Source organism: Rosa rugosa, chromosome 2 (genome assembly GCF_958449725.1).
Source record: "Rosa rugosa chromosome 2, drRosRugo1.1, whole genome shotgun sequence".
Taxonomy (NCBI): Eukaryota; Viridiplantae; Streptophyta; class Magnoliopsida; order Rosales; family Rosaceae; genus Rosa; species Rosa rugosa.
In genome coordinates this window covers 17,916,509-17,939,601 of record NC_084821.1, presented here as the reverse complement: position 1 = coordinate 17,939,601, position 23,093 = coordinate 17,916,509, and the positions used below count along the sequence as shown (strand labels likewise).

At 40.4% G+C, this 23,093-nt stretch overlaps 2 protein-coding genes across 2 annotated transcripts; one reads left to right on the top strand and one right to left on the bottom strand.

Moving 5' to 3' along the window:
- Nucleotides 1-9,765: 9,765 nt before the first annotated feature.
- Nucleotides 9,766-16,061, top strand: LOC133733893 (uncharacterized). Its single transcript, XM_062161539.1, has 10 exons — nucleotides 9,766-9,850; nucleotides 10,096-10,287; nucleotides 10,377-10,615; nucleotides 10,722-11,066; nucleotides 11,253-11,356; nucleotides 11,512-11,850; nucleotides 11,979-14,464; nucleotides 14,562-14,670; nucleotides 15,292-15,372; nucleotides 15,710-16,061. The coding sequence occupies exons 5-10, from the start codon at nucleotides 11,303-11,305 to the stop codon at nucleotides 15,785-15,787; spliced, it is 3,147 nt and encodes a 1,048-aa protein (XP_062017523.1). The 5' UTR covers nucleotides 9,766-9,850; nucleotides 10,096-10,287; nucleotides 10,377-10,615; nucleotides 10,722-11,066; nucleotides 11,253-11,302; the 3' UTR covers nucleotides 15,788-16,061.
- A 1,390-nt stretch (nucleotides 16,062-17,451) lies between these two features.
- On the bottom strand, nucleotides 17,452-17,940 carry LOC133730468 (B3 domain-containing protein At2g33720-like). The gene has a single exon (XM_062158051.1). It carries the CDS (start codon nucleotides 17,938-17,940, stop codon nucleotides 17,452-17,454), a length of 489 nt encoding a protein of 162 aa, XP_062014035.1.
- Between the last annotated feature and the right edge of the window lie 5,153 nt (nucleotides 17,941-23,093).

The following is a 23,093-nucleotide window of genomic DNA, read 5'->3' as shown; positions in this document are numbered from 1 at the left end:
TGTTTAAGGCCAACCACTATGGCTTGGTAGCCTATATATAGAGGCTACAAAGAAGTAACAAAACACACAACTCATCAGCTAATCTCTACGACTACTCAAGTCTTCCCAGAGCAACCCCTCTCATTCTCTTACCGGTGACCACACTCCAGTCCCAGAATCCTCAAGAGCCGACTGTCAGTGCCACCAAATCCTCTGTCAACGTGCTTCGGTCCTAGTCTCCTCGAGAGCCGACTGTAGTACTGTGACCACAACTGTTACGGAACCAGCCAAGCAAGGGTAATGCCCTCGCAAACCAGCCAAGCTAAAGTCACGCTTTAGCAAGTTCTCCCCATTTCCCAGTGATTTTCGCTCTGCTCGATCTACGACGTCGAGTATCGATTGTGTGATTTTGAAGAAGCTGAGAAAAAGTCCTCACCACGAGGCACAAAGAATCCCGCGACAAGGTTAGTGCTCTCCTCGTCCACAATCGCTCAAAAGAAGTCAGGTCAAGGGACACCCCCGACGACTACACCCGAACGGTGCTGGCACACCCACGCAAGAAAAGAGACTGTTGACCAGCTCAAGAAAAACTGGAGCCAAACACCCCCCAATAAACCTTTATTGCTCCCCAATAGACCTTTATTACCCCCCAATAAACCTTTCGGTCGCCGGAATGAGAACTAATCTCCTTAAAATTAGACAAATAAAACATTGATTAAGGAAAAAAACTAGGAGACTACATTAATTCAAAACATTTATTGCCCCCCAATAGACCTTTATTCCCCCTATAAAACTTTTTTTTTCTTTCCTTCTTGGCCTTCTTCAAAAAAAAAAAAAAAAAAAAAAATCATAGCGGTGATGAGGCCTAAATTGGACCGGCTTCTACTCCTCCTCCTTTGGCTAGGTCGAAGCAACCGGTTCATACTCAACCTTCACCGGTGACCGGTCCTCGTCGCCTACCAGGTCTAACTCCTCGTCGCCTACCAGGTCTGACTCCTCGTCGCCTACCAGCGGTGACCGGTCATCATCGGCCTCATCTCGCCGTTGGCCATCTAGACCAAAGACCGGAGCTAGAGAGAGAGAGAGAGAAACGAGATCGGAGGGAGGAGAGAGATAGAGAGTGGCATGATGTAGTTTATTAATTAGGTTAAGCGCAAAATGGTCATTTGCTCTTAAATTGGGTTAGTGGGAACTAAAATCTGTTGCTGGTCTAAGTTAGATAATTTTGGCTCATTTTAGTGCTTTGGGTCAAGGACTTAAAAAAAAAAAAAAAACAGGCCTATGAATTTTTTTTTTTTTGTAAAGACGTCCCCGATCAACAACAAAAGACCAAAAGCAACAAAGACGAATCCATATTGAGAACGAAGCCCATCACCGTCACCCGAAGAACGATCAGAGAAGAGGGAAGATCCAGCCTTTCAGGTAGTAAGTATACCGCCGCCACTAGGTTTAGATAACCGCAATCGGAAATTCTCTCGTGTGAGAGTCAGAGAGAAGGACATGATGGAAAGTACTATGACATAAAAATGACTATTATCATGTCAACCTTCCAATTCAATTTTGGATTAACCATTTTAATATCTTCATTGGAGATCTCTTAGAGAAAAAAAAAATTTTGAAAGGAGAGATTTTTTTTTCCCTGAAAAATTGGAGTCACCTTTATACTTATAACACTGTTCTAAAACTCGGCGCCGGCTCTCCGACTCGAGTAATGCCAAATTGCCGGGATTAGGCGGGTTGGGGTTGGGCGGCCGCCTAGTTAGGTGCCTGGGCGGTTGAGCGGTGCTGTCTAAGAGGGTTACGAAGAACACCGAACATCTGAAAATCACCTTCAAGATCCCTTTTAGTCACTTAAGGATCCAATTTCCCAACGTAAACCTAAGGAGTACCCAAATTTAGCTGATAGTAAGCAATATTAGTCATCATCGATCGCAAAACCTGAGAAATCCAAATTCACCAATCAAACCAAGTTTGATTATGAAACTGAGGTCACGATGGAGATAGCTTCAAGCTTGATCAAAAGTGTGAAAAGGGAAGAGAAAGAGAGGGTTGAAGCTTGATGTTTGTGCATGATGGTCGATCGAAGTGAGAAGACAAGAGAATCAGACATAAGTGAGCTCCTTGGCCACTCCGACGGCTGGCGAATCTTGAGCTGCTGTGAACTCGACGAGCTCGTCGATGGATGCAACCAACAACGTAGATCTAGATCGTGATCCCCGAAGTCTCCCTGGCGAGGAACAGGAATGAGATCTTAAAGAGGAATTGGTCATTCCAAGTTGGGTTCTGGCCTCCGTTCTCCGGTTTTTAGTTTGTTGGTGTCCATGTTGTCTTTTGGGTTTGTGTTGAATAGGGAACTTATCGGTCATGTGGTCGATTACTATGAACTTGGGAATAAAATGAGATATAATAGTCTTTATATATTCTTATTATAAAATATAATAAGCCTTTACTATAATAAGTCTTTATAAAATATAAAATATAATTAGATATATTTGTTCAAGTATATCTGGATTATGTGTCTGGCCCAAACTCTAGTTACTTGTTCAAGTTATAATAGGGTTAGTCTTACAGATATTCTCAGAGATATCTTATTCAATGTACGATTATGTTTTCTTGTAAGACTCTGATTCTATGCTTGTAATCCTCTATATAAAGAGACCCCTATTATTAATGAAAGCACAACTCAATTCTCTCCCAATTTCAGTTTTCCTAAAACACATTATCAGCACGAAGCCTTAACCTTGAAACAAATAGCCAAACCCTGAGTCAAGAAGCTAAAACCGTAAATCTAATCACAAAACCTTGAAACCCCTTTCTACCTCCGCCGCACACCTTGAAGCCCTCAACTCCAGGAGTCCAGAACCGGCGGCAGATCCACCAAAACTGGCCGGAAAGTTACCGAACCGGCCTCGGGAAGCTCAAAACCGTCCGCAGCAAATCCTCCGCCAGTTCGCCGCCTTCCTGATCTCCGATTGTCATAAAATTTTGTCATCAGAAGCGTCTCGACCTCACGATTCCAGAATCGGTCTAAAAGTTGCCAAACCGGCCGCTTGAATGACTGGACTACAGGCAGAAAAACCGGACAGAAACGTTTTTAGGGTAATTCTGGCCATCACCGGCCAGAAGTACCTTTTTGGGGCCAAATTCCTACCAAAAAGCTCCGGCGACCCCCCGGTTGTCTATTTCAAGGTAATTTTTCATTAAAGTTCCCACTTTCAAGTACTTTCAATTTCTTTTCTTTTTCTCGGGGACTTGCAACCTCCCTTCTTCTACCCCTCTTTCTTCTTTCATGGGGAGACCTAAGCTGAACTGTGGGAGTTCGTGCTATCTCCAAGCTTAGAGCTTGTTGAGATCTCCAAACTTAGAGTTTGTAGAGAATTTATGATCGACCACTTACATCATTGTTTCGATCTAAACCAATACTTCTTGGAATTGAATTTCTTGGGAGCGATTACGCTCAGAAATTTCTTATTGTTTTTGTGGTAGCCTTTTTTCTCCTAAACTAACCCTTTTCTTGTTTTCTTTCAGGATGTGTAACCTGAAAAAACTAGACTTTGCTCCATTGGGAACAACTGGCTTTGGATATCACAGGTGGGTTCGTGATGTCCGCCAGCATCTCAAGGCCCAAGGAATCCTGGATACGATTCTTGAGCCTAGCCAGGACGTGCTAACTGTTGAGCAAGCTCAAGCTTTGGAAGCAAATAGAGCAGCCTTGGAGGCAAATAAGGCGAAAGTCATCATCTTAATGACTCATCATATGGATGATTCGCTCCAATACGAGTATATGAATGAAGAAGACCCTAGAAACCTGTAGGTCTCACTCGAAGAAAGATTTAGCAACGTCCGTGACTCCCTACTTCCTAACCTAGAAGTGAGATGGCATAACCTTCGCTTCTATGATTTCAAGTCAGTCCTTGACTACAACTCGGAAGCACTTCGCATTAAATCTTTGATGGAATTCTATGGAAAAGATATCACAAATGCGATGTTGATTGAGAAGACTCTCTCTACCTTCCCCATCTCTGCTTTGATGGTTGCTAAGAACTATCGAATTGATGTTACTGCAGGACAGATCACAAGGTTTCATGAGCTCATTGGAGCTATGAATGTTGATGAAAAGCATGACAACATCCTTGTGAAGAACTATAATTCAAGGCCCGTGGGAACAGCGCATATTCCGAAGTCCAATTATAGTCGCGCCTCTAAGGGAGGACGCCAAGAGTGAAACCCTAAATCTAGGGACATTTCTAGATATTTTGATCCATATTCTCGCTCTAATGAAGAAGGTAACCGCCAAAATAGGCAAACACGGAACCGAAGAGGTCAACGTGGAAAAAGAGAGGGAGGCAACGCCTCTGGCCATATTGGTGGTGCCACCAACACTAAGAGCCATCCAAATGACGCTTTCAAATTGCCTCAATCAATGGAGTCTAAGCACAGAGATGTATGTTCTCGATGCGGAGCATTCGATCATTGGGCACACATTTGTAGAGCTCGTGAAGATATTGTCACCGCCTACAAAGCATATTGTGAAGCAAGAAAAGCTCACTATGTGGAACAAGAATATCAAGAAAGTGATCTAGAATGAAGGGTTGAAGACTTCAAATCTGGCTGTGATCAATAGATCGCCAATTCTGTTTAAGTCTTTATTTTTCCAAGAGATGTAATAGGCAATTGCCATATATTTCAAATTAAATGCCATTGGTTTGGTTTTTCTTCAACTAGGCTCATCCAAAGTGAGTATGATGTCTAAGAAGGTTTTGAGATAAGTGGTACTTAAGCGAGCTTTGCTCCACTGACATCTCTCTACTTACCTGGTCATATTTATTTTGGAGTTACCAAAAGAAGTCAAACGACTACCATTATTTTGCGTTAGCTAATATTTAGATTAGATTCTCTTAATGGTTACAAAACAATGATGTACTCCGTTGGCTTAGGAATAAAATTTCGAGTTCTTTTCATTATGGCTCCATTTTGATTCTAAGCATATTACTTTGTGACTACGATGACTGGGCCATCAGAATTAGTTCAAGGATATGGAATGGCCCAAATTCCGCTTGCCAAATGGCACCTTGAACATCGTCACAGAAACTCTCTATGCTCCTAAGGCGAATCGAACCCTATTGAGCCATTCGAGCCAACAGATTCCATGCGAAAGTGCATGAAGAGAACGGAAAAGAGTTCCTTTGCATTTCCTCTAATGATTGCGAATAAAGGCGCATCTTAGAGAAGTTTATGTGTCTCTCTAGTGGATTTTTATGTCATCATTATTCGAGCCATTAAATCCAATAAAGTTATGAGAGAAGATCTCTTGGATTTAGACACATATTGGCTTTGTCACGACAGGATAGGTGATCCTAGTCATGATATATATGATGATCCGTCAATTAAAGACTTCACACGAACATCCATTCTTTCGAGCAAAACGAAGCATGAACCAAAGGTTGATTCCTGGACTAAGTGTGACCACCGCCGCTGCCTCTAGTGTCGCCGCTATCAAAGGATACGAAAATACTCATTCTGTTCTTACATAGAATCTGAGGGGATTCTGTAGACCGATTCAACCAACTTGCAGACGTTTAAATATTTCATGATGTTGGTTGACGCACAAACACGCTGGTCACGTGTTGTACCATTGTCCACTTGTAATGCTGCTTATACTACACTCCTAGCACAGATCATATGGTGACGGGCTCACTCCCCATATCATCCCATTCAATCAATTGGACTTGACAATGCTAGAGAGTTTACATCGAAGACTTTCGATGATTATTGCATATAACTGAAATTGATGTTGGACATCATATTCCCATGTACACACCCAAGTGGTCTCGCGGAAACGACTACGATGGTAGCACGAACATTGGTAATGCACACCAATCTCCCTATATCTGCTTGGGGTTATGCAATATCGCATGCAACTATGTTAATTCTTCTACGACCCACCGCCACTCAATCTATCTTGGCGTTATAGCTAGTGACTGGGTACACGTATCTTGTATTTATGCACATTTGAGTGAGCCATTTATTTTCCTACTGCTCAGCCACAGCGCACTACGATGGGTTCTCATAGACGAATGGGCAAATACGTTGGACATAAAACTCCAACAATCGTCTGACACTTAATACCTACTGCAAACATGCCTGCAAGGATGGATGTCCTTACGAAAGGACGTAGCGCCACCATACACGAAGGTAGGCATGACACCAACGCCATAGAGAGTGGCACTCTAGCGTTACAGGTCATAGCCCCAGCTAGGATGCGTGGGAGGCCCGTGAGTTTGAAGGATACTTTGGCACATTTCAATCTTTTGATCATCGACACTCAAAATCCATCTTATGAGAATGTTATGGATTATGGTTATCGTTGGGAGACGCCTCAACGTCAGAACTTATTCCTGAGAATATAGAGCTCTCTGAAAATTACACTAGTGTACATGAGACGTGGGATAAAAATTTCATCACGATTGATGTTGTATTCGCGCATTTCATTGCGCAAGAGTTCGTTGAGTCCGATGATATCGAACCACGCTCCGTTGATGAATGAATGCCAACGTAGAGAAATTTAGCCTAAATGGAAAGATGCAATCCAGGTTAAGTTGGATTCTCTAACGAAGATGAAGCTTTTTAGAGCCAATGATGCCAACACCTCCTAACATAAAATTTGTTGACTAATGGGTCTTCGTTAGAAAGCATGATGAGAAAAGGATATGGTAATCTCGTCTTATGGTGCAAGGTTTCTCACAAAACGCCCTGGAATCGACTACAATGAGAAATATTATCTCGTAATGGATGTCTTTGCACTCCACTACCTTGTCAGTTTGGTAGTTTCCGAATAACTGAACATGCAGCTTACGATTGTGGTCACCACGTATCTCTATAAGGATCTAGACACGGAATATACATGAAGGTTCATGGTGAACTCCATTTACCCAAGTCAAGTGGTTCTAGACCACGGAGCGTGTTTGCAATGAGGTTGAAACGCTCACTAAGTGACTACTTGATTGGGAAGGGATATGTAAATGCCCGCGCGCGTTTTCTATGACAAGTTCCGGATTCTATCGCTGTTCATGTTGGTGACATGATCTTCATTGGAAGCCCTTAAAGAGTTAAAGAAAACCGCTGACCACTTTAAATCCAAGTTTTAGATGAAGGATCTTGGGAGAACACGATTATGTCTCGGTTTGGAACTTGAGCATCGTGTTGATGGGTGCTTATGCATTTTGACAAGGTCAAGCCTTCAAGCACACCCATGATCGCCCGTAATCTTGATCTAAAAAAGGATCCTCTTCGTCCAAATGATGATGACAAAGATGTGCTAGAGGCAGAAGTGCCCTACTTGAGTACAATAGGCGCATTATTGTACTTAGCTCAATGAACAAGATCAGACATCTCATTTGCAGTGAACTTGTTAGCTTGGTATAGCTCCGAGCCAAAGCGACATCATTGGATTTGTGTAAAAGATATCTTTCAATACTTGAGATGTACGATTGATATGGGCTTGTTCTATCCCTACAGAGAGATGATGGATTCAGACCCATCACACACCAGTAACGTTGCCAACACTGGTCTGCGTCTTTTATCCCCATCCCAAAACAAGATTGGTATTTTGGAAGGTTTTGCTGATGTTGGGTATCTCTTTGACCCACAAAGGTCATCCCCAAACTGGTTATGTGTTCACCATAGGTAAGACCGCGATACCTTAGAGGTCTACAGAACAGACCCTAGTTGCTACTTCTTCAAACCATGCAGAGATTATTGCTCTTCACGAAGTAGTTCGTGAATGTATGTGGATTGGATCCATAATTACGCATGTTCGAAGCAATTGTGGTTTGAAGTCTACCACATATGTGCCTACGAGCATTTATAAGGATAATGCTGCTTGCATTTAACAAATGAAGCTAGGCTACATCAAAAGCGACAACACCAAGCATAATCAGCGACAACAGACTCTCCTCAAGATTAAAGCGAACTAGGTTCAATTTGAGGACGATATGGCAGACTTGTTCACTGAGTCATTGCCTAATTCCACTTTTGAGAAACATGTTGGTAGCATCATTTGCGGAAGTTATCCGAACTCCCATGATCGTAGTCATCAGGGGGAGATGCAGACATCAGGGGGAGATGTCTACATGTTTAGTCTCGAAACGTGAAGGGTCTGTTGTACTCTTTTTCTTCTTCGACTGAGGTTATTTTTGTTCCACTGGGTTTTTGTTACTCGACAAGGTTTTTGACGAGACAATGAGAGGAGCACCGCATTTGGGCGACACAAGGGGAAGTGTTCAAGTATGTCTGGATTATGTGTCTGGCTCAAACTCTAGTTACTTGTTCAAGTTGTAATAGAGTTAGTCTTATAGATATTATCGGAGATATCTTATTCAATGTACGATTATGTTTCCTTGTAAGACTCTGATTCTATGCTTGTAATCCTTTATATAAAGAGACCCCTATTATCAATGAAAGCACAACTCAATTCTCTCTCAATTTCAGTTTTCCTAAAACAATATTCTTATTATTCTTATTTATAAAATATAATAAGTCTTTATATATCATATATATGCTAAAAAAATAAATTAAAAATTTAAAAAAAAACTAAAACCGCCTAGGCGCTAGTCCCCTGGCCACCGCCCGACTAGCGCCTAGCGATTTTTCAAACCTTGGCTTACAATATTTAGGCTTCGTTTGTTTTACAGATTTTAAGCTCGAGAAAGGGAAAATGTTTACTTTCCTGTGTTTGGTAAGTGCAATGTTAGGAAAATGGTTCCTCTTACAAGGGAAAATAGGAAGGAAAATGAATCCTTCCATTCTCAGTGGTTAGAGCATCCACTACCTATGTACGAAGTCATGGGTTCGAGTCACCATGGGGGCAAGAGTGAAACCCTTTGATCCTCTTTAAAAAAAAAAAAAAAAAAAAAAAGAATCATTCCATTCTCCTAAGGAACCATTTTCCTTTCTCATTTCCTAGCATTTATTACACTTTTCTAACATTTATTACACTATTTGTATGACTAAAATAATTCTATAAAAAAATAAATACCAATTTTCTTTAATTATACTATTAGTTATTGATTCCATTCCTTAAGAGCAACTCCAACAGCTTCTCCATATTTTGATTTTTCTTTATTTTAGAGAAAAATGAGTTTTTTTTGCTCCAACAGATTCCTTACATATTCTCACTATCCTCATTTTAGAGATAGTGAGGATAGAGAAAACCAAATTTTCTAAATTTACAACAATCTCTAAAATTTTAAGGAAGAAGTATGGAGATTTTAGATATTGCTGTAAAATAAGAAATCTGTTGAAGTTAGAGAATAAAAGAATACTAAAACTTTGACTTTTGCTTCTCTATAATACAGAAATTATAGGAAAACTGTTTCAGTTGTTCTTACGGTTACCAAACACATTAGTAGGAATCTTAATTTCCTTTCCCAATAGAAATACAAATGAACAATTTTTCTAAGAAATCCATTCTGTGAACCAAACCAGGCTTTCACTTTGACAACAAAGGCTATTTCATAATTGGATGTTTCGGTCACGTGACCATGGTCTATTACTCTATTTCTCTCTATTCCCAACTCTCTTTGCCGCTTTCAAATCCTTTCAAAAAAATTAAAGATGCAGAGACACTTGGCCAGAGCACACACTCGAACATTTCCCCTTCGATCTTTCCAGACACACTCTCTCTGAGAGAGACACACAGAGAGAGGAATGGATTCCGATCTCCCTCTGATCGAAATCGCCGGAGAAGACGACTCGCTTCTTCAGTCGACTCCACACGGCACCGTTTCCACCAGCACCGCCAGCGAAAACCCCAACAACGACGCCTATTTCTTCTGCTCGCCTCTCCAACCCCCCAGATCCAGACCCAAAGGTTAGGGTTTCATCTCCCTCCCACTCCAATTTTACGCCTCCCTCCTTTTACTCTGTTCTAGCTTTCTAGGGTTTCTTTAATTCGTTGTTGAATTTGAATAATGCGACTCAAATCGAACTCTAATTGTGCTCCTTTCTGTAAATTTGAATCCATTTCGTACATGTTTGTGTTCTGATTTTACGTAATTAGACCTACATTACAATTTACAGAGCGTAAATAGGAGTTTCTTTTGAATTGTATTGCAGAGGTTGTGAAAGTGAATGGGGATACCCAAAAACCTTCATGTAGGGATAGTATGACTAAAGAGAACTCTAACTTGAACAAAATTGAAGAAAAGAAATTCAGCCTCCACCCGCAGCAAATGAAGAGGAAAAAGAAGGGAGGATACAATTTGCGTAAAAGCCTTGCTTGGGATCGAGCTTTCTTTGAGGAAGAAGGTTAAATTTTTGTTTTTGAATTTGGCAACCTTTTTTCGTAGGATTGCAAAGCTGGGATTTATAAGGGTTTTGCCCTTTTCTTTTCTCAGGTGTATTGAACTCCGAAGAATTATCCATGATTACTGGCAGTGTAAACTCTAGTGGGTCGTTGTCAGTCATCCATGAAGAGACTAGTTGTGGTACTGATTCAGCGTATCTTCAGGGGCTTGAAGAGAACTTATTCAAGGAGATTCCGGGAAGTACACCAAAGAAAGATGGGATTACTGGTGGCAGACCATTGCCAAAGCATGCTTCACCAGCTAGAGATAATGCAGTACCAGGTTCTGCGGTTAGTTCCCACATCTGTGTATAGGATGGTAAAGTTTTCTGTAAGTTAAAGATTGTTGCATCAAGTCTTGTAAAATTAAATTCTTGTGTGATTTTTTGTTTTCCAGGGCAGACGGAAGGTGCTGTCAGCTCGTGATAGCAATAGAAGTGGCTCAAAACGCAGTGGTTGCCCTCGCCCTATGGCTTCCTCTTCATATCCTTTTGACTAAGTTTCCTTTATGTAGGAGTTTTGGTATTTCTTGTAATTGATATGAATTTGTGGTTCAGTTGTCCTTGACTTATTTCAACTCTGAAAAGGCCTGCAAATGTGAATACTCTCAAGTCAGCAACTAAAGAACCAAAAATTTCTAAGCTACCTGTTCCAAAACCTGTTCCATGTGCTCTCTCTAAGACATCCAAGAACGTGACAGTTGGTGCAAGTGATCTAAAACGGAGTCAGATTGCTCATCCTGGTAACGATTTAGATGTTTTTTTTACTTCGGAGAACTTTAAAGTGTCATTACCAAAAATATCTGCTGCGCTCATATTTTTATAGCATGTTTTTACTCTGTTAAAGATAAGTATATATTAATTTTCAATTGGAATCAGTTGGCATTATCTGATTATGTTGTGTTAATTGCTTCTCTCTGATGCGGCAGTCAATTTGAACAACACCAAAACTGGTCTAAATAATGCAAAAGTTGGTCCTATGGGAAAATCCTTGACTGCTAAAAGTTGTACTCGTCCAACCAGAAGAAATGTGGTGAGAACTTGAAGCTTATTGAAATGTTATTGTTTATCAATAACTAAAAGATGTGGGACTATAAGTAGTCGACATTTTCTTCATTTTGCATTAATGATTACTTATTAATAATGATGTGTGTGCTTCATGCCCTGTGAATTTACATAACTGTGCAGGCCAGTTCAGTGAAGTCTTCACCAACCAAAGCACAATGTCTGCCAGTTACAGAAGCAAACAATGGATCAGAGGTTATCACAAAACAAGCACTTCCTTCTACCAGTCATACATCATATGGCCGTGATGACATATCCAGAAAAATTGCAGTTCCTGAGGAGGTGACCTCAAAACAAGCACTTCCTTCTGCCAGTAATGCATCATACTGCCGTGATGACAGACTTAGAAAAGTTGCAGTTCCTCTTCCTCACACTGGTGTGAACTTGCCACATACTCAACTCCAAACATCAAAACCATCAGGTTTGCGGATGCCATCACCCTCGCTGAGTTTCTTTAATCAGGTATTTTCACGTGAATTTGAATTTGTAGCTTTGTAGCTGCATAAAAGAGTATATATTTCTACTTGTCAATATTTCTGAATTTTCTTTGCCACTCATTTTTGTTTTTTTTTTGGTTAATTTCTTTGTAGCAAAAAGCTTCTTCTTTACCTGGCTCCCATAAGAGCAGTTCACAACCATGCAAAATTCCTAAGTTTAGGCAAATTGGTTCTGTAAATCCAAGTCATGAATTGAGGCCGCCTTCACTTGGGAAAATGCCAAATGTGACCAATGCTGGGACAGTAATGGGAAATATTAATGTTCAGTGTTCAAGTTCAAGTTCCGTTCTATCTGATACTAGCCCTGCGGCAATGGACAAAGTGGATTCAGTCTCGCAAATAAGACATGTGCAGGCGGAACTGAAGGTATCATCTAAGTCAAAAGGTTATGGTATGACAGAGGATCACAGAAAGTTAAATAGCATACCTGTTCATGGCTACCAACAATCTACCCCACAAGCAGAACCAAATATTACTGAAGAGCTTTCTTACATGGAAGATGTAGAATTTCAGAGTGATGGTAAATGTCTAATGGATCAGGGGTTGTCTCTTGCATTTCCTCCAAAAAGTACAGAGATTCAGGGCCACAGTTTCGAGAAGGTTGCAGATGCTAGTCCAGAAGTCCAAAATGGTAGTGCAGCTGAATACAAAATAGTTGATGCCTTCTCTTACTCTAGATGTGAAGATCAAGCAAAAGATGATATTAGTACATTGAAGACAATGAGTAGGAATCTGCATGTGGAAGATGCACAAATGCTGGCTTCAGATAGAAAAACAGATGAAATCAATGGTGTCAAGCTGAGCACATCAGCTCCTGATAATTGGCAATTGGTGAAAGTTGATAGTGAAAAACCTGAACACCAAGACCTTTCAAATCCCTGCTACATTGGAGAACAAGTTTACCAGGATGAAAGATTAAACTTAAATGATTGTGTGTTGGATGGTTTTGATGTTCTTCCTGAAGATTCCCAGCAGAACAATGTTCTTCCGCGTTTTGAGTCAAAGGAAGCAGAAGGAAATGGTGCCGGCCCAATTGAACCCGCAATTTCCAGAAACCTTTCTGTTATACCACCTGTGATGCTTGATTGCAGGTTTAATGAAGTGGAAATGGTGGACTCCCCTAGTGTGGAGAATATTGCATCGGTATCTGAAGACAATGGGCCAGTGGTTGAGAACCACAACCTTGATACACAGTTCAGGAATGACATTCGTCTTCATGGGCAAGCTTCTTTGGAATTGCACAACATGGATGAAGATCAAAGAAGAGTTTCACTGACTGCTCACGATATTAAGACAACTTCTTTAAAAAGTGGAGATTCGACGTCCCAACTAAACCTGACAATGCAGGTTGAGGCTGGTTCTGCAAAAGACACAATTGAACACAGATATTTGGGATTTAAAGGTTCAGATTTATCTGTTGAAAGTAGCTGTCATGCCTCTCAGTTGCAGCCTGAATATGACATAATCTCTTGCCACCAAGATACTTCAATGGCGCAAATTAAATTCATGAGTGATGAAATAAATGTAATTGAAGAGGAAACTAACGTGCCAAGTGGTGAATTTGATGATGGAAAACACAATGTTCAACAAGCTAAGCAGGATATCTCTTGCTTTAGGGCAGAAGCTAGAATACTGAACTGGATTCCAGGGGATTATGGCCTTTCATTTGAAGGTAGCAAATCTGTGGAAGAGTGCCACAAATATAACACTGGGAACAGTGAAGATATCAGTTTGAAAGTAAACTGGTGTGATGCAAGTGGATTGCAAAGCCCCCCTGATCTATCTAAGCATGAAATCTTGGAAGAAGCAAATAAACAAGTTGATGAAGGTAATGATGTGATTAAGGAACCCCTACCTGGATCTCCAGAGGAGTCCTCAGTTGCAAATTGCAGGTACTCAGTGGGTTTTAATAATGCACATAAACTATCTGGATGTCCAGAGCTTCGGCATCCAAATATTGTAGCAGTACAAGTATCACAGGAATTTAAGCCCAGATCAGATTTGAATGGAACTTTGCTTGCAAATAATGCTTCCTGTAAGGAATGTGAGGAAACTGATGAGCTTGTTGTAGATCGGAATGATGCTTGTGGAAGTGAACCCAAGTGTTCAGATGCTTGTATGGAAGTAGCACCAGCAATACCTGATGGCACACCTGATTTGGGGGGAAAGGTTGACTACTCACAACTGGAACTTGCAGTGACTAGAAGTTCCATGGTTGAGCAATCACCAGAAAAGGTTCACGGTTATACAAAGTCCAGGGATACCAATAGGCTATGTGATCAAGCTGCTTCCGTGGAGTCTGACTCATCTGCAAAGACAACCAATGAAGAAGATTCTGTGCAAACTTTGGCATGTAATTCCTTGGAAGGGAAACTAAGGTCATCTCTTATTTCTGATCAGACATCACCAAGTGGAACCATTCTGCAGGATAATGAAGTTAATGTATTGAGCAGCAACACTTTGGCAGAGGATGCTGAAACTAATATCTTGAACATTAATCATACTCTTGACGATGAACAGCAGCAAGGATTAGATGATACCATGTACCCACCAAAAGATAAGGATGCAACAAAAGAGCTGTATGTAATGAAAAGCTTAGATAAAGTTTATATACTAGTCAATTTGGATGCTACATGAAATTCTGTGAGACTTCAAATTTCTTGTTTCTAATTGCAGTAAGAAGTCTAGGAGCGGAAGGAAGCAAGATGGCCTTGTTATAAAACCTCCATCAGATGCTGTTCCATTCTCTGATGAATGGTTAGCTGCAATTGAAGCAGCTGGAGAGGTAACATTTTTACTAGGCGTTCATGTGCACACTAGAATTCAAGCACACCACTGCTTTTGTCACTCTTTTGCTGCATTTTACAACTTTCTTGATTTATCTTGGGTCCTGATATACACATAATTTTGAAAGTCTTACTTAATGAGTTGAAACTTGAGCTGGAATTGTAACTGCTGGGTCAGGTTGGGCATATAAATCAATGATAGAACTGAGCTGATCTCATCGCTTTTTCCATAAGAAAGGTTCTGGCCTGTATTGTTTGATAATACAGCCTGTATAATTTGTTTCCCAATTAAATACAAAGTTCTTATTAGAAATAAAGAAAAACAAACCCTAGCCTACACGTTGATGATCTAATCACAGATTAAGTTTGAAGTTTAACCATAACTTGTACACACAGTTCACGAGGATGAGTAATTGATGGGATTGAATGTGTGGCTTTTGGACACATAGTTGAGTTTGTTACACATATGTAAATATTGTTATTGCTACTATTATCATGTTTTTCCTTTTGGCTGAATATTGTTAGTATTCTTAGTTCTTGGTTGATACAAGACAAAGATTCAAAACAAAATAACTGCTTTTAGTTTGGTAATAGTTGTCTTATACCAAGATTTTCTGCAGGAAATTTTAACCAAGAAAGGTGGTGCTGTACAGAATTCACCCCCGAACAAGTCTCCTCCTCAACTAGGTCCATATTCACCGGTATGTTTTCGCTTCCTAGACAATCTTATATTGGTGATTTTACGCCTGTTTTACATGAACACAACACAGATTTGGACTGCCAGTGATAGAATGAGAAACATCATATTCTTTGAATGAACTTTCTATCAACACTTTCGTCTAGTTTGTCTTGATTTTTTCCAGGGCAGATTTTTTCTTCTAGCACTAAATTTTTCCCAAAATTCTTTCTTAAAACTGAAATGCAAGTTTTGTCTACTTTCTTAGTGGCTAATCTCAGTAGGTGGGAAACCCATTTGTATGGAATTTGACTTTTATTTCTGTACTAGGAGCTCACTTGTTTCATTGTCTTGAATTTCAGGTGAAACGGAAACAAAATCAAGTAATTGGACCATTTGATTGTACAAAACATACCAACAACCCCCCCGGTTCTCAATAACCGAAGAGGGGTTTTGCCTAATCATTCGATGTCACTCACAATATGACAGCCTTTTTTCCTTTGTCAACAACCCAATGTCATCGTCACTAATTCTCTACTGACATTTTCCACAATACCTTCGTCTAGAACATATACTTGAAAAATCCTTCCTTTCTTTTTCCATTTCTTTTTAGATTTTACCACTTTTGTTTTGCCTGCATTTCCAAATGAATAGTGCAGTGCAAACTTTCTCTCAAGAAATGCACACTGGGTACAAGTTTAAATTTTTGAGCAATTCATGGCAAATTTTATTTTTTGCAAGGATTCCTAGTGTGACCGTGTTTACTTTTTGGAATAGGCCTTGAAATGTTAAGAGGCTGGCAGGCTCATCATCTCCAGTTAATATACCAGCAAGTTAAAGGAAAAGCCATGATTCACTGGTTTGCTACTTCGCTTTTAGAATTTTTAAAACTTGTTTTAACTTTTAACTAAAACTATAAAACAAGTCTTTGCATGTTTGCGATATTTAATTGAAGTCTACCCTAAGTAAGTAATGAACTACACCTCCTAGAGGAGCCTAACTCTTTTACTCTTTATCTTATATGAAGCAACTGTCTTTCTACTGTTTCCAACCTAACCCATCAAGCCTTTATCAGCATTCAGCAACCTTCACAACCCAAGTATTCATCAGCATCTTCAATAGTACTCATGAGGCTTACCCCACCCCAAGTGGAACCGCGAGTATAACTGCGAGCCTTTCCAAATACAACAAGTTGACCAGTGCGTAGCATACATGGTAAGGTCATGCTCGGTCCTGAATTGCAAAGAGGAGCCAGAGATGCTTAAAAATACTGCAGTTAGTTGGCGGCATTGCCTGAGCAGTGTCGCTGTTTGACGTTGATGCAGGTGTACTACAAGTACTAGTTTATAGTTAAGTTCGGTAGCTTGAGATATGAACTAGCTGTCTTAAGTGCTATTCGTTACTTGAGACCCAAGTATTGCTCGTCTCCCCTGTGAGCTTTAGCTAAAGCGGGTCGCATAAATATAATATAGAGTGATAGAGAGGTAGGAGCAAAGAAACAAGTTCGAGTTTTGAGACGAACTTATTGTATTAGTGTTTGCATGAAACTTGAAGTTTAACTTTCAAATTAAATCATGTATTTGCTTGCTGTATGGGCGCAAAAGGAAAAGAACCTTTCATTTTGCTAGTGACAAAAAAAGAAAATATGTTCACAGTGATGGAATAAGAATGAGGCCTGAATTTTCAGAAATTCAGAAGCTAGTTTTCTAATCCTAGGGATTTAAGCTCGAGCATCATTTCAATGGAAATGCATGCATCATGCATATTCATGGTGTATTAGTATAAGCTGGAGTACGTATCATTTCAATGTGCTTGGCAGCATATCCAGCATTCCTATATTGATGCATAACCAGAATTACAAGCCATTGCAAAACCCATAAAATAATGTATGTACTAAAGTAATTGCTGAGAACTAAACTATATATTGACAATTAATCGGATCATAAAGAAAATGTGGTACATCTGACGTTACACTAAAGAGAATAGTAACAAACTAATCATCATTTAGTTCAATACCCAGCTAAAACTAACAGTTTCTCTCTTTGTACATAGATGGTCATTTGGTGCCATGCGTAATTCCTTCATCCCACAGGACTATCTTCAATCAGTCTGCTCGTTTAAGAAGAGAAAATACGAAAATGGAACGCCGGGCATCCCAATAAAGCCCAATTTGATCACCTTCCTTCAATTTCCTCACATTCACAAACTCCTTCTTCCAGTTTGCTTGCAAAACGTAACTCTTTGACGACGGCCAGTATTTGAAGACCAACTCATGCTTCGATTTCATGTCACAGTCGTAAACGGTGACAAGTTCCCCATTGCTACTGTGGACCCTTTCGTTCAAGCTCTTGTTCATGAATCGCAAAACATGTTTCTGGGTTAAACTCTTGGGCACCAAAAGCCTGCTCAATTCTCCGAGGTCGCTGACCGTCAACTTCTTCTTGATGATCCACGGGTCGTAGTCAATGGAGCCCAGACTTAGCCCTAGCCCTAGATCAAGACCTCTGTGTTCAGCTTGGTTGAGTGCACAGGGTAGGTGTTGCTCTTCCCTTGTTGAAGCAAACAGAGATGGAAACAGGAGTGTTTCAGCCATGTACGTTGTTGGTGGGTAGATCAGGAATTACAGAGAAGACGAAGGAGACCGATTTCGAAATAGGAATTAATGGCTGAATGGGTCTGTGAGATGAATGAAAATGCAGAGACTATTGGGGGGTTATATATAAGATTTTCGAGCACTTCCCTATTTGCTTTTCCTTTCGTGTGTGGGCAAACTATATATCCTTCAATTCCTAGTTTCATCGGGGGCATGTTTTTCCTTCGTCAATTAGGATTTTAATTTCAAAATTTCAAGTGAGCTGGCATCGCGTTCGGGACTGACAAGGACAGGCCCCACAATATTTTATATTTTGCAAAAAGAGCCATGTTATTTTTTAAATTCTGATAATTTTCTCACAAAATTTGATTCTGGCCCCTACAATTAAAATTGCTGTTTTTATTACATATAACCTTCCCTCATTAGATTCTCTAATTCCGCCCCTGCTCCGCACCGTCTATACCTTCGTGACACAAAAGATTTATTGATCATGTCAGTATACAGTATATAATATTTTTAGTTTTTTTTTTTTTTTTCTTTTTTTAACCTTTGATTCATGTAATAAGAAAAGATTACAACAACAAAATTCATTAGCACAACCCAACCCAAAGGAGTCAGTTGAAAGCCCTTAACACACTATGGGGAAGATAACTATTCCAAACTTCCTCGTTTTAGTAGAGTGACCAAGATTAGCTAAAGCATCTGCTGTAAAGTTTGCTTCTCTTTGAACATGCATAAAGTTGATTGAAGTAAATGACTTGGACAATTATTGGATGTCATGAACAATGGTCTTGAGTCTCCAAGGACCGCCACTACTACCATTGACTCAATTGATAACCAATTGAGAATCTCCTTCAACAAAGATGTTTTGGAGACCTTTGTTCCTAGCTTTGAGTAAGCCATCACGAAGGCCAATAGATTTAGCAAGGGGAACACTAGTACGACCAAGTCTTTTAGCTCTAGCAATGACAGGATTGCCAACACCATCGATCACTTATAAATTATAATGAAGCCAGAAGTAGCAGCACCAGTGTTTTGAATGATGGAACCATCAAATTTATCTTGAAAGTGTTGACACAATTGAGAATCTCCTTTAACAAAGCTGTTTTGGAGACCTTTGTTCCTAGCTTTGAGTAAGCCATCACGAAGGCCAATAGCTTTAGCAAGGGGAACACTAGTACGACCAAGTCTTCTAGCTCCAGCAATGACTGGATTGCCATCACCATCTCTTATAATGAAGCCAGAAGTAGCAGCACAAGTGTTTTGAATGACAGAACCATCAAATTTATCTTGAAAGTGTTGACAGGAGGAGGGTACCATTTTATTTAAGTTACAGCTCTCGGCAATCTAACTGGATCCGATCGAGTTGTGATTGTGATAAGACTGGGAAATTGAAGCAGTAGCCGCTACCACAACAGAAGCAAATCGAAGGTGATTCCTGTCTACAAACAACATTGTTTCTCGCACACCACGTTTTCCAACATAACATTAGTGTTTTAGCAAACAGAACATGGTTATAGGAATTAATAGAAAATAAATTCCCAAGTTCACAAAGAAATTATCATTCAAGTTCATGATGCTGGCAAGCCTCCAAATTCTATTAATGAAGTCACAAGAACCAAATAAATGGTTCAAGGATTCCGAGTCAGAATTACACAGAGGACATCTGATCATTAGTAATAATACCCAATCTCAGTAATTTGTCCCTTGCTTTCAATTTTCCTCTAAGGAGGATCTAGCTAAAGATTTTTACCTTTGGTGGAATAGTGGAATTCTGAGATTCCACATTCTGTTGAGAAGATATGCAGTCTCAAAGTTCTAAGTAGACGTGCTCTTATTTTGAGTGGAACATAATTAATGGGATTAAATTCAGTTTACCCTCCTAAGGTTTGGGAGTAACTTCATGTTAGTCCCTGTAGTCTCAATTTAATCAGAAACACCCATGAGCTTTCTGATTGCAGTCAGCCGTGTCCAATTTCACTGTGCTCCGTCTAAATTAGACGTTATCTCCGATAATGGGGCCTACTATAAGGGCTAAAATGGTCATTTCCTCTCTCTTCTCTGAAACCCTCTTTCTGAACCCTCTCATCTTCCTCTGATCCTCTTCCCTTTCTCTCTCTCAGCTCTGGTGGGCAGCTCCAAGGAACCCAACAAGCCCTCTACGACTTGTCATCCCTCTCCACTCCACTACCCTCCTCTCCTCTCCAAACCCGATGACCCACCCTCACCTCCATCCCCCTACTCCGACCAACCTGACTCCAAATTGGGATGAGTGATGAGACAATTGACAATGGCAGAACGTAATCAGGCGCGAGTCGTCGTCAGCATCAGAGACTCATTTCACTCTCTCTTATACCCGGAGAAACCTAGGGTAAGATCTCGTCCGTCTAGATTCATTTCAGTCTCAAATTTTATTACTGGTTGTTTGAGTCCTATGGAGATTATTATGAGCTAGTGCTGAGAGAGATGTGGTCTCTTGGAATGCGAAGATCAAAAAGGTGTTTGGATTGTGGGGATTTGGGTAAGGTTAAGGAGCTGTTTGATGGAATGCCTGAAAAGAGTACTGTCGTGTCATGGACGACGATGATGAATGGGTACTTGTAGTTTGGTGAAGTTGAGATGGCAGAGTGCATGTTTCAGAAAATGTCCGCAAGGGATGTGGCTGCGTGCAACTCAATGATTCATGGATTTTTTTTTTTTTTTTGAATAGATGATTCATGGATGTTTTATCTATGGAAGAGTGGAAGATGCTAATTAAGAAGTTGTTTGAGGTGATGTCTGGGAAGAATGCCATTTCGTGGACTTCCATGATTGCTGGGCTTGACCAGAATGGGAGGAGTGAGGAAGCTTTGGTAGTTTTCGGGGAGATGGAAATTTTGAGACTACAAGCAAAAAACTTAAGCAATTAAACACAAAGTTGAGACCTTAGACCAAATTGGGCATTAATCAATGATCAGACCCAGACAGAAATTTTGAAACTAGAGATAAAATTGAGCAAATGAAGCACACAAATTGTGACTTTTTTGGAGCAGAAACAAAATTGGGGAGAAGAAGAACTGAGGAAGAAGAAGGTGAAGTTGATTTTTAAGCCTAGGGTTAGAAGCGTAATTTAACCCTTAAGTTTGGGTCCACATCAGCAGTGAACGTCCAATTTGGATGGAGCTTGAGTAATTGGACACGGCTAATTGAAATTCGAAAGTTCAAGAGTGTTTCTGATTAAATTGAGACCACATGGACTAACATGAAGTTACCCCCAAACCTCAAGGGGGTAAACTGAATTTAATCCTAATTAATGTTATTGGCTCGAGAAAGTCAAAATTTAAAAACCGATTAGTGAAGTTCGTTGTAGTATAATAAAAGGCATTTCAATAAGGATGGTTCTAGTTAGACCATCAAATTTGATATTTGGATCTCTATCTTTTTTCAATTATTAATAAATTTGATCAAGTCATATGAAAAGAGAAATCCACTCTCTCCCCCTCTCTCCCCCCGTTCTTCTTTCACTTCCTTGTCGATTTCTATTCTTTAAAGTCGAAATCCTTAATATCTTACATGCCGGAACTGGACTCTGATGAAATCTGATATGGAAAAAGCTTGATTTCTAAAGAAGCCTATGCGTTGTACTGTGTTCTTGGATTTGGAACCCCAGCGCTGTGTTGTTGGATTTAGAAACCATCGTCATCGATGTATTAGGCTTCGAGGGTTTTTGGCGTTCCATGCCGTAGCAGATGATACGGAATTGGGTTTGAGGAGATCAACTCCAGGCCGCGATGAAATCAACACCAACAGATGATAATTAGCCATCATGATGAGTGCTCCGTACGTAGTGAATATAATAAATCAGCATAAACAAACAACCACCACAACAAAATTTCATCAAGTTTCATTCTTTCTTCATGCTGCTCGATCGATCATTACTAGGCTAACTTTTTTTTATTTTTATGAGAATCATTACTTGGCTAACTAAGAATATGAATTAACGAAAAATTGAATAGTTTTTTTTTTTTTTTTTTTGATCAAATAAGAACTTCATTAATAATGAACTGCTTACAACGAGTTTTTGGCGACATCTCTTACTCAGAAATGGCCACTAGACTTCCCACTGGAACTCTATATACTGACTCTAAACTTGCACTACAACTGTATGACAAAGACAACAAGCGCAGGAGCAGTAAATCCTTAACATCTCACCTCTCGTCCAGCCAGTAAGAACTCTAAAACTAGACAACTCACTTGTGTCGACACTAACTTACCAACCAGAGTCCTCCTGACCAGCGTTTGATCGACCAAGCCAACACTCGTTGTGACCTAAACTCGACCAAAAGGATTGCCGGACCTTCAAACCTGGGACTAAAACACCAACACCATCACCTCCCTATTGTCAACACCATCCATCCACCCCTGCTCCAAAACGCCAACTCCTCCAACCCAATCCCAGACAGGAAGGACCCACTAGAAGGCCAAGGATGATTGTCTATGCCAGACTTTTCGCCACCGCTGCTGACCCAACTCTAGAACAGGAACGACCCCCAAGACTGCAAAAAGAAGATTGTCTCTGCCACACCTTTAATAGTGACAAACTACCAACAATAAAATAAAACCAAACCCTAAACCCTAAACTAACAAAGAAACCAAAAACCAAACCCTAAATTAAAACTGGAACAAAATAATTAAAAGCAATAAGCATAACTGCCCACATTGGGCCCAATTCCTGAACCCAGGCCCAAGAACCATCCAAGATTGAGAGAAGGCCAAGCCCGGGCCACAAACGTTCATGTCTCACCCCTGACATCGCACCACCGTCCACACTAGACCACGGCCACCGTCGAATCTTCCCCACCGTCGCAGCAACAACGTCGATCCCAAACCACATGCCTGAACTGAGCGGACGATTCCTATTGGCCACATGCCGGACCAGACCGATCTCCGATCTCAACCTGCGAACCACAGATCCACACAGAGCAGATCGATCTAAGTCGCCGCCTGCAATCAATCCCAACCAGAACAATCTCCAATCCCGCCTGCAAACATCCAAGCGCAGATCGATCCCCGCTCGTCGCACATCAAAGTTTACATCGCCCCGACCCCTAAACCCAGCGCTGCTAAAGGGTGTGATCCGACCCGTTGAACCGGTTTTCCACCAGCCATTCCTT